Raw genomic sequence first — 16,733 nt, forward strand, 5'->3', positions numbered from 1 at the left:
CATGGCTTGAATTCCAATCTAGGTTAGCGCTGGGAGCGTTTGCCTCCCAGCACTCTTTATAGCATAACCCCACCCATCGAATCGCAGCTACCTCCTGTAGACCGCCCTGTTCTAATTATCCATGAATTCAACGTTTCCTAATATGGGTAATTAGTTACTGAGGCTGTACTCCCAGGCCCGTAGCCTCAAACGCTCTGCGTTCTCCCTATCGCCGATCCCCTCTACGTCCCTGAACACCTTGTAAACACCCGATGCATAAATCCCCCCCTCCCTGCACCAATCCCCGCTCTACAGCAGTGCGAGCCCCCCAGCCACGTCATATGGGAATTCTCATCCAGCCTCTCCCCCGCCCAGGTAGCAACGCGAGGCAGCGTCACAGGGAATCCCCGTTCCGCATCCACTTCGTCGCTGGTGGGAGGGATCCCCGGTGAATGTCTTTCATTCTTGTATTACTGGCAGGCTTAGTCAAAGATGGAGGCCAACGCTTCCCTCGAGCCTCTGGGAGGGTGAAAACGACCTCCCCTGGGCTCTGGAGACCTCCAGGAAGCCGGAAACGGGCCCATTTCTGGACTTCTGGTTCGGCCTATTTTTCCCCCTCCCAGAGCATCCACCCTGCACTTACCTGCATTGAAAATGGGCCACGTGGAGACTCCTGGGAGGGGGGGGGATGGGCAGGGCCAGACAGTCAGTTCAACTACGGCAGGGGTCCCCAACCACCGGTCCCCGGACCGGTACCGGTCCGTGCAACAATTTCTACCGGGCCGCCAGTTTGCTGGGCGCCGCCATCTTGTTTTGATGAAAAAGTGCTTCCGGTGAGCTTTTCCGGGTAGAAAGCGGCGTTTGGGTCCTGAAGGAATCCTCACGCCTTAGTTTCATCGAAGGGGGGGGGCAGCTTCGAACAAAACTAAGGCGCGAGGATTCTTTCAGCACCCAAGGCAAGGCGAGCCGAGCGACCGTCGCAAAGCCGTCGCAAAGCCCATCGACACAGGTACAAAGGAGGAGTTGAAGGTGGCGGGGAGAAGCGGGGGACGGCTGGCTGGCCAGTCGCTCGGCTCACCTTGCCATGCGTGCTGATGCCGGTACCGGGCCGCGGATGATTTTGTGATGCCGGTACCGGGCCACGGCACAAAAAAGGTTGGGGGCCACTGAACTACGGGTTTGATTAATCAGATGTAAATTTAACATCCGGTTCGCCCAAACCAGTCTGAACCGGCTGAATTTACGTCTATGGAGATTCTCGGTCATGGTTGCGCCAAAGGTGTTTCCCCCCCCAAAAAAAGGCAACTGGACTTCGTTTTTCCTCGAAGACTTCTCATCCAAGAAGCTTCTTCAGCTCTGACAGTTCTTCAATTCAGTCAGAACTGAAGAAGCTTAGTTTTGGTTTACTTTATTGTCATTGCACCTCGTCCCATGAAATCAAATACCTTCTTCAGTGCACATCATGACCACGAAAATAAACACAAATACACATACTCCACACTCCACACGTTGAACCTAAAACCCCCAACACCACACCCACACTGCACTATGCAGTAGAATTCAAAAGAGCTATTGCTCTGGGATAGAAGCTGTTTTTCAGCCTATTTGTCCTAGTTTTTATTATTATCCTGTACCGTCTGCCAGATGGTCATAGTTCAAAAAAAAAGGGGTGCCCAGGATGACATGGATCTTTAAGGATGTTCGTAACTTTCTTAAGGCAGCGGGAGCTATAAAGCTCTCCCAAAGAGGGGAGAGGGCAACCCATGATCCTCTGGGCAATGACGTTAACCCTCTGGAGTGCTGTCCTATCTGCCCCTGTGCAACTGGCAAACCAGACACAGGTGCAGTAAGTTAAGATATTCTCTATGGTGCAGAGATAGAAGATCACCAGCAGTTTTTCCCTTCTTGGATGGGAAGGGAAACGTCTTCAAGGAAAAACAAAGTTCAGTTGTCTTTAGAAAAAAGCACCTTAGAAGCATTGTGGCCTTCAACTCCCAGGAAGCTGGCTGGGGCATTTTGGGAATTGAAGCCTACACATTATAGAGTTGCTAAGGTTGAGAAACCTCAAGTAATTTTAGCAATCAGTGGACGGAACGTATGGATTGCAAAGCATGAGAGAGAAAGGACAGATTAGAACATTTTGTGCTGTACAAGGGTGTCCCTCAAACTTTGAGAAATTCCATGGGAACAAACTTTCATGAACAAGAGGAAATGTACTTTTTTTTTGGATGTTGTGTCACGCATCCATTTGCAAAAGAGGATTTGAGATTAATTTGTACCCGGAACAGCTGTTGACCAATGCTTACCCATGATGTTGTAACTCTTAGTGTTTCCTACCGTGGAATAGGATTTTATACGTTAATCATACAAAGGGAAGGGCCCCCCCAAACCGTGGGGCTTGCACTATTTACAAACTATTTACAAACCACTCCATGCATCTGATTGCAGTGAGCTGCATTTCACAAAGTTTCTGCCTTTGTATAAATTGTGGCTGTCGCAAAAGAGGATACCAGCCTTCTGATGTTGGGCTATTCTAGATCAGGGGTCTCCAACCTTGGCGACTTTAAGCTTGGCGGACTTCAACTCCCAGAAGCCAGCTTTGCTGGCTGGAAAATTGTGGGAGTTGAAGTCCGCCAGGCTTAAAGTTGCCAAGGTTGGAGACCCCTGTCCTAGATCACACTGCCTGGGGAATTCTGGGAGTTGAAGTCCATGCATCTTAAAGTCACTGAGGTTGTGAAACACTGGCCTAGGATAACACACTACTGACAAACACTATTTACAGCACCAGTAATCCTTAACTTACGGCCACAGTTGAGCCCAAAATTTCCATTGCTAAGAAAAAGGCAGTGGTTGGATAAACTTTGGCTCCATTTTATGACCTTTTTGTCCCCGTTGTTAAGCAAATCACTGCAGTTGTTAAGTGAACCATGCAGTCATGAGGTAAATCAGGCTCCCTTTCCTTTTAAGAAGTCAGCTGACAAGGTTACAAATGGTGACCACGTGACTTCAGAACACTGCAACCACCGTAAATACGTGCCGCTTGCCAAGCGCCCACATTATGATCACGTGACCATGGGGATCCTGCAATGGTCACAAGTGTGAAAAAGGTCATAAGTCACTTTTTCTAATGCTGTTCTCACTTTGAATGGTCACTAAACAAATGGATGTAAGTTAAGGACTATAGGTACATAATGGCCAATTAAACCCAGCTAGATTGTTTTGGCTGGAGATGTCCGTAGTTTGCTCACAATCAGGAGGCTGTGAGTTCAATCCTAAATAGCGGCAGATATTTCTCACTCTGGGCATAATGAGAATATATCTGCTGCCAACTCTGCATTGGTGACAGGAAGGGCATCCGGTCAGTAAACACTCAGCTCCATTCAGTTGCCTCGACTCCACCCCAATGCAAGGGATTATGGGATCATTAAAAGAAAAATATATATACATAGTTCGCTTCAGGGGAGGTATTCAGCAGGTTCTGACCAGTTCTGGAGAGCAGCAGAAATCTTGAGTAGTTTGGAGAACAGGCAAATCCCACCTCTGACTGGCCCCGCCCCCATCTCTTCTCTGCCTCCCATTGAGTCCCAACTGATCGGCTAGGTCTTCTTCAGTTGCCCTGCACAGGAGAACAGGGCTGGAAAGCAGGTTAGTGAGGTGGGGAGGGAATGGGGATTTTGCAGTAACCTTCCCCTGCCATGCCCACCAAACCACGCCCACCAAACCATACCACGCCCACCAAGCCACGCCCACAGAACTGGTAGTAAAAATATGTGAATCCCACCACTGGTTTGCTTCTAATCACTCCAGCATTAGCTATTTTACCCATGCAATGACAGGACTTAGGTAGGCGTTTAGGCAAACTTTAAATCCTGAATGACACATCCATGATCATTAGTTCATTTTCACAAGACAATTGTCTTCTGGATAATTTCCTTGAAGAGTTTTTGCACATTCTATTCACTAATGCATAAAAAATACTGGGATCAATGCATCTTTTTTAAAAAAAATGTTATTCTCTCACTTTTGTGATAGCTGTTACTGGAATATTGACAAAAGATTTAAAAACTGGACTTGTTTTCTGTTCTCGTTTAACAGAGAAAATTTGCTTTTCGTCTCTAGAAAAGCAATGGACATAACAGTGTTTTTCAAACTTGGCAACTTAAAAGACGAGTGGACTTCAACTCCCATAATGCCCCAGGCAGCCTAGGCATTCTGTGAGTTGAAGTCTGCAGATTTATTTATTTTATTTATTTATTTATTTGATTTGTCAATTGTTTCCAAGATAATAAGTATAAGTGTATACATAGTTGTGAATAAATGAAATGGGTATATATAAGAAAAATAAAAGAATAGAGAAACAATAGGACAGGGATGGTAGGCACGTTGGTGTGCTTATGCACGCCCCCTACAGACCTCTTAGGAAAGGGGTGAGGTCAATGGTAGACAGTCTAAGGTTAAAGTTTTTGGGGTTTGGGGAAGAGACTACAGAGTCGGGTAGAGTATTCCAGACATTGACCACTCTATTGCTGAAGTCGTATTTCCTGCAATCAAGTTTGGTGCGGTTTACTTTGAGTTTGTATCTATTGTGTGCTCTTGTGTTGTTATGGTTGAAGCTGAAGTATTCATTGACAGGTAGGACATTGCAATGTATGATTTTATATACCATGCTTAAGTCAGACCGAAGACGGCGTAATTCAAGGTTTTCTAGTTCTAGAATTTCAAGTCTGGTGGCATAAGGTATTCTACAACGAGTAGAAGAGTGGAGAACTCTTCTTGTGAAATATTTCTGGACTTTCTCAATTGTGCTAATATCAGATATGTAATGTGGGTTCCAGACTGATGAGCTGTATTCGAGTATTGGTTTAGCAAATGTTTTGTATGCTCTGGTTAGTAGTGTGATATTACCAGAGAAAAAGCTACGTAGGATTAGGTTAACAACTCTTAATGCCTAGATGCTGACTGGGGCATTCTGGGAAGCGAAGTGCAACATTTCCAATTATGAAAATCAACTAGGATAAAACAATATAGTACTGTACTGTATAATTGAGAAATCATGAAAAAAAAATCTGAAAAGGATCCCGGAATTTTAGGATCTGCATGTCTCTTCTTTGACATATATCTATGGTCTTCTAGTTATCACTATGGATGCAAGGATGACAATTCTCACTAAATTTTCTAGCTTGCATTGCAGACGCCATTATGGACTAAGTGTTTTCAGAAGCTTGAAAAATAAAGAGCTGCAAATAAGAGTGATTGAATGGACGCATATTTAAAATATTAAGGAATTACCGAAATCACTAAGTGTGTTAATAATCCCTATATCTCTACAGCCTCTTTTTCCCATCAACCAACGCGAGAGAAGCTTCCCAGCAACCTTTGGCCCCAACTCAATGGCGGGGTCTGAACACCGCTTAAGGGTAGGCGAGAGTTCTATTTCCCGTCGTGCCTTGCGCACTAGGGCCAAAAAAAAAAAAAAAAGCCGTCTAATTTCCCGACCTGCCCTGCGCAGGTCTCCCATGCCGGAGGCTACGCGCATGTCTCAAAGACGATTCCGCTCCCCCCCACCCAACGGTGAAAGAATCAGGGCGTGTAGGCGGAGAAAAACTCCATTTCCCAGCATGCCTTATTAAGCGCTCGTTCACTTTCTCTCTCTCTCCTGTGGAATGAAGGGAGACAAAATTCCATTGAATCTTTTTCTCCTCCTCTCTCTCTCTCCTCCGGAGCGTTAACGCAACGACTTTAAAAAAACCGCAGAAAGGCGAAGAAGAAGGTCGGAGAAACGCCTCAGAAAGAGGGGAGGAGGAGGAGGAGGAGAAGAGCCTCCGTTTCCCACCATGCCTTGCGCCGGAGAGGAAGGCGGTTGAGGGGAGGCGCGTGACCACCTCCCCGTTTCCCAGAGGGCCTCGCGCGGAGGAGGCGGCGCCAGGCCGGCGGACTCCACTTCCCGGCGTGCTCCGCGCCCCTTCTCCGGCTGAGGTGTTTCTTCTCGTCCCTTCGCGCCCGGGAGCCGCCGCCGCCGCCGCCGTCATGCTGGAAGAGGCCGGCGAGGAAGTGCTGGGCTCGGTGCTGCTGAAGGCCTCGTGCCTGCCGCTCAGCTTCCTGCTGGTGCTGCCCGCCGTCCTGCTGTTGCTGCTGGGCCCGCCGCCGGCTTCGGCCGCCCACGAGTTCACCGTCTACCGCATGCAGCAGTATGAGCTCGGGGGCCAGCCCTACGGTCAGTGAGTGAGGCGGGGGGGGACGACGACTTCCCGTCCCTCTTCAGGACACCACCACACACCTCAACCAAGCGCCGGACTCCAGCTCCCATCCGCCGCCACCGGGGCTGGGGACGATGGGAGTTGGAATCCAGCCCCCGCCTGTAGGCGGATCCGGGCCCCGAGAAGCCCCCCCCCCCGGGGATGGGATGGAGGCCTGGCTTTCGAGAAGCCTTTTGCAATAAAGATCCCTCGTTTCCCCTCCCCAGTTTCGCCTTGGCTAACGTAACAAGAAGTGGGGGGCAGCAGCTGATCCATGGGCGCCTCCCTTTTCCCCAGCCTGAAGGCACCCTCTCATTTTGATATAGGACACCCCCCTCCATCATAAGCCTTCCAGGAGGTTTCCCTCCTTGGGGCAAATGGCCCTGAAATCCAAAAGAGCTTCATTGGGGACAGCAGCCCCCCAAATAGACCGGCTGGTGGGTGGGGGAGGGATCCTTGGTGCCCTCTGAGCTTGGTTTGATTTCTTGCAGACGTTTCACGACTCAAACGAAGTAACATCATCAGGGTAAGGAAGGGGATGGGGTTTGCAGAGAGGAGGAGAACTGTAGCGCCTTCTGAACTTGAGACGTTTCATAACCCACCTAGGTAACGTCATCCGTGGTAGAAGGGAGTTGGATTTGTGAAGAGGAGGAGGACTGAGCTTGGTTCTTTTCTTGTAGATGTTTCATGACCCACCTAGGTAACCTAATCAGTGCTGGAAGAGTGTGGGATTTACAGGGAGGAGGAGGAGGAGGGCTGTGGGCTGCTTGATGCTCTCTGAGCTTGGTTGTTTTCTTGCTGACGTTTTATTACCCACCTAGGTAACTTCATCAGTGTGGTGGGTGGAGAAGGATGACAATGCCTGTGGGGTCCTTGGTGCTTTTTGAGCTTGGTGGTTTTCTTGCCAAGGTTTAATGACCCACCTAGGTAACATCAGCACTAGAAAAGGGGCGGATTTGGTGGAGAGGATGACTGTGGAGTCGTTGATGCCCTCTGAGCTCGGTTGTTTCCTTGCGGACGTTTCATGACCAACCTAGGTAACATCAGTACTAGTAAGGGATTGCTGTCATTTTATATACTAGTGGCTGGTGATGTTTCCTAGTTCATGAAATGCCTGCAAAAAAACAACAACAACCAAGCTCAGAGAGCACCAAAGACCCCACAGTTGTCGTCCACCACTCTCCCTTCTAGCATTGGTGATGTTGTCTAGTTTGGGTCATGAAATGCCTGCAAGAAAACAAGCTCAAAGAGCACCAAAGAACCCCACATTCCTCCTCTTTAAGGCTAATAGAAGGCAGACATCTCATGACCCAAACCAGTTGTCATCACACAATTATTTTACTTAACTGGAGTAAGGAAACATCTGTAAGAAAACAACTAAGCTCAAAGAAGACCAAGGACCCCTCATTTCAGCCCCGAGTTACGAATATTCTCCTTTATGGGTGTGGGTCTGCCAAGGAGCCCTCGGGGAAGGGAGAGGAGTGGAGGGGCAAGTATGACACAGCTGTTTACCTCATCTGGGTTTATCTGGCTGGGTCCACCCTTTGGCTGGAATTTCTGCAAAGTCTGGACAAAGGCCCTACCTAATGCAGCCTCATTGACAATGCCGGGATTCAATCTTAGCAACGTAGGAGAGACTGTTTGGTCAATGGACTCCTCTCCTGCACCTTAAGCAGGATTGTCAGAAGTTGGGGGAAATTTGGTATGTGAAGGGTCTGTGTTGAAACCATCTCTCCGTACCCATTCAAAAAATCCAGGTGCCCTTGAAGCTATGATACGACCTGGATTTTTTTTTCTCTTATTGAAATTTCTTTCATTGTTGGAATGTCTGTCTCTGCTCTTCTATTGGAATCTTATTCCCCCCACCCCATAATTTTGTAAAGCATTTATCTTATTTACAGAGAGCTTGCTGTTTTGGGATGAGTCAGAGAGGCAAAAGCACTAAGTAATCCTGGCCTGTTGTAAAAATTGATTGTTTAGTGCAGCAAGTCATTTTTGACTCCTCGCCACCATATAGATTTGTAGTAGAATAAAATGGGCATAAAATAGAGGTAGTCCTCAACGTATGACCACAATTGAACACAAATATTCTGTTGCTAAGCAAGATAGTTAAATTACTTTTGTCCCATTTTATGACCTCTCTTGCCGTGGTTTTTAAGTGAATCCCTGCAGTTGTTAAGTTAGTAACGCAGTTGTTAAGTGAATCCGGCTTCCCTATTGACTTTGCTTATCAGAAGGTTGCAGAAGGAGATCACGTGATCCCGGAGAGATTGCAACCGTCATAAATACGAGCCGGTTGCCAACTGTCCAAATCTTGATTATGTGACCATGGGGATGCTGCAGCGGTCGTAAGTGTGAAAAACAGCTCTTAAGTCCCTTTTTTCAGTGCTGTTGTAATGGTCTCTAAGCAAATGGTTATAAATAGAGGGCTACCTTTACGCCAAAGTAGCTACCTAAGTTTAAAGCAAGAACAGCAGAGTAACTTAAAGTAGCTTCTTACTACAGGGAGAGACAGCTAGCCTGAGAAAGTATTCTAATATTAAGAAATGGCTCTACTTCAGTAGTGGGATGTTGCAACAGTGCATTACGCTGTGATGTAATTCAACGTTCTTGTAGCATTGCATAGGGGAGATGAAGGCGGCTGCGCACAAGCTACAATTATGGCGCGTTGTGTCCTCAAATATTCCCTTTTGCAGACTCTCTGTCAGATCCTTGTCCATGTAGGTAGTCCTCGATTTACAACATAATTGAGCCTGAAATTACAATTGTAAGTCATGCCAGTCATTAAGCAAGTCATCATATGACCGTGACCGATTTTACAATTTTTTTTTTTGTAGTGGTTATTAAGCAAACGCAATGGCTGTAAGCAGATCCTTCGTCTGCCATGCATGTCCCAAAGGTGCTTCAGTTCTGAAGAAGCGAAACGTCTCCAAAGAAAAGCCAGAAAGTCCAGTTTGCCTCTCTGGGTGCAGTTTCCTGACTGGGAATCTCCATAGTCATGCATGTTTTTGGCTGGAAACTGGCACTAAACTCTGGTTTCCAGCCAAAATGTGGTACACTTTTGATCACGTAACTGAGGGAGACTGCAAGAAGAATAGTTCCTGGAATTGGGTATGTCTAGTTGAATGAAAAGAAGGGCTAGGGGTGACATCATGGCAGTGTTCCGATATCTCAGGAATTGCCACAAAGAAGAAGGGTGGGGTGGGGTCAACCAGTGGGACAACTTGCCTCCAAAAGTTGTGAATGCTCCAACACTGGAAGTTTTTAAGAAGAGATTGGACAACCATTTGTCTGAAGTGGTATATAGGGCAGCGATGGCTAACCTTTTCGTCGTTGGCATGTTGAAAGTGAGCACACGTGTGTGCCTGCACCCATAATACAATGTACGCAAAACCTACCCGCGCATGCGTGTGCATCTCCCCCCGTGCATGCGCAGCTGATACCCAGCAATCAGCTGACAGGGAGTGTGTGCGCATGTGCAGTGGATCAGTTCCAGGCTGGCCAAAAGGGCTCTGCGTGCCACTTCCAGCATGTGTGCCATAGGTTCGCCCTCATGGGTATAGGGCCTCCTGCCTGAGCAGGGGGTTCGACTGGAAGACCTCCAAGGTCCCTTCCATCTCTGTTATTCTATATTCTGTATTCTAAATGGCTGTAAATGCTGGGTGGTTGCTTAGTCCCTCATAACTGAATGGTTGCTGAGCCTCCCAAAGACTTAAGGAGTATTAAGGAGCTTCAAAACTCGGGTAGAAAACAATTTCTTAAAATAATTGCCCAGGGCTGTTCTTTATCTCTGCCTGTGGTTTACTACCTGTTATTAAAGGCTATCATAACACTGCTTTAATCTGTGGCCCAGCCCAGTACAGCGGTGGTTTGTGTAACTAATTCTCTGTAGTAATTTAAAAGCCATGTTTCCTCACTGCTGTTATAAGCTGCCCTGCAAACGCACATCACAATACCCCATTGACAGTCTTGGTAATGTAGGTAGTCCTCAACTTTCAACAATTCATTTAGTGACCGTTCAAAGTTACAACAGCAATGGAAACAGTGACCTGGGACCATTTTTCACACTTCCAACTATTGCAGCATCCCCAGAGTCACACCACAAAATTTCAGAGGCATGTCAACTGGTTCATATTTATGACAGTCTCAGGGTACACGTGATCACCTTTTGCGACCTGACAAGCCAAGTCAATGAGGAAACCGGATTCACTTAACAACCGTGTTACTAACTTAACGGCACTGATTCCCTTAACTGTGGCAAGAAAGGTTGTAAAATGGGGGAAAACTCACTTAAGTGTCTCGTTTAATGACAAATTTTGGACTCAACCGTGGTTGTAAGTCGAGGACTATCTGTTACTTATTCAGGAGTGGGATCTGCCCAGTTTCTGTTGGACACTTCAGATTGGCGTGGGGCATATGTTACACCTTCCAATCTCTTGCAGTGCATTCTGCGCCCATTTAATCTCATATGAGAAGAAAGGCCAGAAATTCTGGCCCTTTCTGAATGGCTCTTCCGGTATGTGGGTTTCTTATTAACACAGGAATACCGCTGTTTGAAAAAGTACACCTGGCATTTATTAAACGTGCCGGCTTACAGGCATTCAATTACATGAAACACTAAAGCAGTAAATAAGCATCATAAATATAAAATTCGATTAAAGCTAACCAGAATGCAGAGTGGGGGATCAAAGTGCACGCAGGAAGGAGGCAGACTCAGTCCTATGCTCTTTCAGTCACCTCCAAAGTGCCACATCCCCATTTTGGGAGGGGGGCTTAAAAAAAGTATACTTTCAGATCTGTGTGCCTGGCTGTTAATAAACTGGACAAATTGAAAGTAACATGAGCTGTAATATCAAATCTAGTGGAAGAAAAGGTGCCATATTCTCACTCCCTCTCTCAGTTGCTGTAATAAATGTGGGAAATCTCTAAAGATCTCCTCCTCCCCAATTAAAATCTGTTAATGAGCCCCTCCCTCCAGTAGTTTGGATTCCAAAGGGAAAAGGGAGGAGATAATATATATGTTGAAATGCAGAAAAACAACGTAAACACACACATACCATGCCTAACTTATATACCTTGTCAGTGCTGCCTAGTTTTCATTTTTCCCTCTTTTCAAAAGCAGTATTTAGGTTTTTTTCATGCTGAAATTTATTTAGATACCACCTGGAGGTGTCTCTACCACCTCGCCTGATTTTTTCCTAGTTCACCTCTGCTGTTCTGTGTGTGTCAGCCAGTTTGTGATAGCTCTTCAACACAGTTTTAGCACTGTTGAGAACAGAACAATTCTGAGGTGCTTTTTCTTTTCTTTTTTCTTTTAAACAGTTTATTAGTTTTTACAATTAAAAACAACCAACGATACATACACAAATAAACAAGAGAGAGAAAAAAGAAGGAAGAAAAGAAAGAAAAGAAAAGATTGAAAAGAAAGAAAAAAGAAAGAAAAAGAAGGAAGAAAAGTTAAAAGCATTCTTATTTTTACAGTTTGCAAGATCTTTTTTTTCCATAGCCTTTGATTTATGTCATAAACACACACCTATTCTATACATATATCGCTATCTCATTATTATAGGTTAATACTTTCCTGAGGTGCTTTTTCAAGAGGCAACTGGACTTTCTGGTTTTTCTTTGAAGACATTTCGCTTCTCACCCAAGAAGCTTCTTCAGCTGAAATAACTGAAATAGCTACTTCATATCCTCTGTTAGTTGGGCTCTCTTTTAACGCATCCTTCAAAACACTCACGTAAGCAGATAGGACTGATCCAGCCACACCCTTGTTAAGGAGTAACAGAGTTGGAAGGGACCTTGGAGGTCCTTTAGTCCAGCCCCCTGCTCAAATTGGGAGACCCTATATCATTTTAGACAAACGGCTGTCCAGTCTCTTCTTAAAAACCTCCAGTGACGGAGCAGCCACAACATCTGAAGGCAAGCTGTTCCGCTGGTTAATTGTCCTCACTATTAGGAAATTTCTCCTTAATTCCAGGTTGCTTCCTCTCTCCTGGATTAGTTTCCATCCATTGTTTCTTGTCCTGCCTTCAGGGGCTTTGGAAATTAAGTTGACCCCCCTCCACTTTGTGGCAGCCCCTCAAATATTGGAACACTGTCAGCCCTATGGGAAGAAACATACAATTTTTTTCCCTGCAGGTTGGTGGCATATGTTAGACAAAAAGATGGTGCCACTTCCTGATTTTAAAACCAAGAGAAAGTAAAACCACAGCATTGAGGACAGTGTCAATGTTAGCCCTTCAAGGCCCTTCAGACAAGAAATGTGACCCTGAAAATGAGCTGTGTCCCTACAGATCTCCCAACCACCATTCAGCCCAAAACTTGCTAAATAAGGCAGTTGAAAAGTATGTTGCCTAATGCAGGGGTCTCCAACCTTGGCAACTTTAAGACTTGTGGACTTCAACTCCCAGAATTCCTCAGCCAGCTTTGCTGGCTGAGGAATTCTGGGAGTTGAAGTCCACAAGTCTTAAAGTTGCCAAGGTTGGAATCCCCTGGCCTAATGCTAACCCCCTTTTTTAAACAGTTAAGTAAATTGCCACAATTGTTACGTGAATCTGATTTCCCCCATTGACTTCGCTTGTTGGAAGCAGGCTGGGAAAATTACAAATGGTGATTACAGTGCAACTCTGTCATAAATACATGCCAGTTGTCGAGTGCCTGATTTTTAATCACATGCTGCAACGGTTGTAAATGCGAGGACTGGTTCTAAGTCCCTGTTCTTTGCCTTTGTAGCTTCACTGAATGAAGGATTGTTAAGTCGAGTACTATCTGTATTATAAGGTTGACAGAATCTTGCAAGTCTGAAGCTAACCTTCCCATCCCTTGCTTTTACGTCCTTGGCTTAAGGCCACCATTGAGCCCAAAATTTATTGTGTTAAGTGAGCTGTGCCCCATTTTATGACCTTTCTTGCCGCAGTCATTAAGTGAATCATTGCCGTGGATGAGTTAGTCACCTGGTTGTTGCGTGAATCTGGCTTCCCCCTGGTGAGAAGTTCGCAAAAGGGGGTCACCTGGCCCTGCGACACCACTACAGTCATAAATATGAACCAGCTGCCCAGGATCTGAATTTTGATCACATGACCATAGGGATGCTGCGAAGGCCACACCTGTGAAAAATGGTCACAAGTCACATTTTTCAATGCCGTTGTAACTTTGAATGGTCACTAAACGAACTGCTGTAAGTTGAGGACTGCCTGTGCTTTCTGGAAAACTAGGGAGGATCCCTTCTGCGAAGCTTTCTCCCCTTTTCTTCCTTCAGACCATTGTCTGGTTGTGGCTCTTCTGTCTCCCACATACCATTATACCCTTGTATCCCAACATACCTCCCCACTGCTTCTAATAGCAATAGAACTCTAAAGTCTCTCTAAGCGGTCAGCCTCTTGCCCCCAACAATCTGGGTCCTCATTTTACTGACCTCGGAAGGACGGAAGGCTGAGTCAGCCTTGAGCCTGGTGAGATTTGAACTGCCAATTTGCAGGCAGCCAGCCGAAGCGGCCTGCAGTACAGCACTCTAACCACTGTACCACCAAGGCTCTTAAGCCTCTAAGCCTGGGGGAAAGCCCCTTTCATATGGCTGTGAGACCTTTCTATTTACACAGGCCCCTGACTAACTGGGATAATTGAAAATCCAATTCCACACATATTTGCAAGTCCTACAAACCAGAGCACAAGGTACATCAATTGCAGTAAAATCCCGTAAGAGCAGATTTGAGCATTTTACAGCCTCTATGTGACATCCAGCCCTTTGGCTGTCTGTGTCTGCTTTGCTTTGACAGTTTTTTTTGGGGGGGGAGGAGGGTTTGGGGGTCAATTTACATATATGCATCCCTGCATGGACACGCACCTTTGCAGCCTTATTGGTTCAGCCCTCCACAACAGTCCCAGTTCCTCATGTGACCCCTTGGGAAAAGGAATTGCCCGTCCCAGCCCAAAAGCTGCGGTCTTCTTCTAAAAGCTCAGTTTCTATGAGCCACGGTGGCGTAGTGGTTAGAGGGCTGTGCTGAAGGCCACTTCTGCTGACTGCCAGCTGCCTGCAATTGGGCAGTTCAAATCTCAACCAGGCTCAAGGTTGACTCAGCCTTCCGTCCTTCCGAGGTCGGTCAAACGAGGACCCAGATTGTTGGGGGCAAGAGGCTGACTCTGTAAACCGCTTAGAGAGGGGCTGTAAAAGTGGTGCATAAGTCTAAGTGCTGTTGCTATTCCGTGGATCCAAGATCCCAGGTCGCTAAGCCCCTCCTCTCCTTTTGACAGGCACCCGGAACGCTGTGTTAAACACCGAGGCGCGCACCGTAGAGGCAGATGTGCTAAGCCGCCGCTGTGTGATGATCCGGTTGATGGACTTCTCCTATGAACAGTATCAGAAAGCTCTTCGCCAGTCGGCCGGCGCCGTGGTGATCATCCTGCCGCACAACATGGCATCGGTGCCTCAGGATATCATCCGGGTGAGTCTCCTGTTATGACCGAGGGTGGCAGGAGGGGCTAAATCTTACGTCCGGCATTTGTACCCTCCTCCTGCGGTGTAGCCGTCTGCCGCATGTGAAGCCATCTGACGCATCTTTTGTTTGAACAAGATCCAGTAATCTCTGCCTGATGTTTGAGCCACGTCACCAGGCTGGTTTCCTTCATAAGACTGGTAGTCCTCGACTTACAACAGTTCATTTAGTGACTGTTCTAAGTAACAACAGCACTGAAAAAAGTGACTTATGACCAGTTTTCACCCATAAGATTGTCGCAGCATCCCCACTGTCACGGGACTAAACTTTGGACCTTTTGCAATAGACTCTCATTTATGACGGTTGCATGTTCCCGGGGTCACATGATCCCCTTTAGCAACAATTCTGACAAGCAGAGTCAATGGGGAAGCCAGATTCGCTTAACAACCATGTTCCTAACAGCTGCCACGATTCCCTTAACAAATGTGGCAAGGAAGGTCGTAAAATTGGTTGAGGACAGGTCGTAAGTCGATTTTTTTTATTAGAGTCGTTGCAACTGAACGGTCGCTAAATGAATGCTTGTAAGTTGAAGGCTAACTGTAGTGGTGAGCAAGGCTCCCCATTTAAAACTGGGGTGCGGAAGACGAAAATGGGGCACACGGAGGCTGCAACAGGCGAAGGCAATCCCTACAGCCTAAAACAGCTGATCGCCGGGAGACCGATCCAACCGACAATCGGCTGCTTGGGCTAATCAGGCTGTGCAGAAGGTGAAACAGGCTGTTTGCTGCAAGGAGGCAAATTGCTGGGAGGCAGAGGTCGAAGTTCGGGGGCGGCGGCAGCGGGGGAATGGAGGCTTCAGCACCATTTGGTGTATAAGATATTTCCATCCCCCTTTGGGGGTGGAAAAAAATGCGTCTTATACTCGGGAAAATACGGTAAGTCAATCATTGCAGTTGTTAAGTTAGTAACGCTGTTAAGTGAATCTGGCTTCCCCATTCGCTTTGCTTGGTCGCAAAAGGGGATCGTGTGACCCTGGGACCCTGCAACCATCATAAATATGAGTAGGTTGCCAAGCATCTAATGTTGATCCCAGGACCATGGGGATGCTGCAACGGTCGTAAGTGTGAAAAACAGTCCTAAGTCCCTTTTTTCAGTGCTGTTGTAACTGAACGGTTGCTAAATGAATGGTTGTAAGTCGAGGACTACCTGTGCAGGATTGCATCCCCTTGCTTCCGCATTTATCACACAGAAATAAATGCGGTAATGCAATCCTGTTTTTCTAAGAGTTAAACATCAATCTGCATTATAATCTCTATATATATAAAAGTGAAATACCGCTCAGCATCATCACAAAATCTCCAGAACCGTAAAGCCCACAAACTTGATATTTGGCATGTGTGTTCTTTTTGGCTTCTAGGTGCTCACTAAAGAAAGGATTTTTCGAAATGACCATCAGAGCGTTAGTGTTTCCTATATGATAATTATTAACACGCTCTGATGCTAAGGAGTTCTACTCCCCCTCCTCACCTGAAAAGAAAACTCTTCCAAAGGCAAAACACAAGCAGAGGAGAAGAGTTTCAGTTTCAGTTTTAGTTTCACCGTACCAAGCAGCTGTCGTACTGAACAGTTGAGCTAAACCACGCCCAGGTTCCTTGCTGTCTTGCTCACACAGCAAATACTGTTTCAGTTTCCAAACAGCCCTCAACTCACACACTGGCAGGACGCTAGCCAGATGAATACCGATGGATGTTGGTAGGCAGAGGCACAATCCCCCCCCCACTCTTATTTTCTTCCCCCAAAACAGCCCAACCACATAGTTTCGGAGCGAAGCACGGGTATCGAGCTAGTTCCTCCATAAATGTAATGGATCCTTTGCAAGGGGCCAGTCAATCAGAACTGTCAATCAGTGGAACGGAGTGCTATACGGAGTGCTTTTCTCTTTCACTGGAAGTTTTCTGATAAGAGGCTGGATCCTACCATGTGTCAGGAACGATACACGTGGGATATTTCTTAAGCTTGGCCCCTTTAAGACGGATGAATTTCAATGCCCCAAATTGATTGGCTGGCTGCGGAATTCCGGGAA

The 16,733-nt window shown here is 46.5% G+C and overlaps 1 protein-coding gene across 4 annotated transcripts in view; it reads left to right on the top strand.

Annotated features, from left to right (window-relative positions):
• Positions 1-5,928: 5,928 nt before the first annotated feature.
• The window catches only part of NCLN (nicalin), a 38,817-nt gene continuing 28,012 nt past the window's right edge, over positions 5,929-16,733 (top strand). For all 4 annotated transcript variants that reach the window (XM_087952740.1, XM_087952741.1, XM_087952742.1 and 1 more), the window contains exons 1-2: positions 5,929-6,193; positions 14,469-14,659. In XM_087952740.1, the coding sequence (XP_087808866.1) occupies positions 6,007-6,193; positions 14,469-14,659 (378 nt within the window). In that variant the 5' untranslated portion in view covers positions 5,929-6,006. The remainder of the gene's footprint in view (positions 6,194-14,468; positions 14,660-16,733) is intronic.

The sequence above is a fragment of the Notechis scutatus genome, chromosome 1 (genome assembly GCF_049901735.1).
Source record: "Notechis scutatus isolate UNSWTSFEM ecotype Mainland chromosome 1, rNotScu1.2, whole genome shotgun sequence".
NCBI lineage: Eukaryota > Metazoa > Chordata > Lepidosauria > Squamata > Elapidae > Notechis > Notechis scutatus.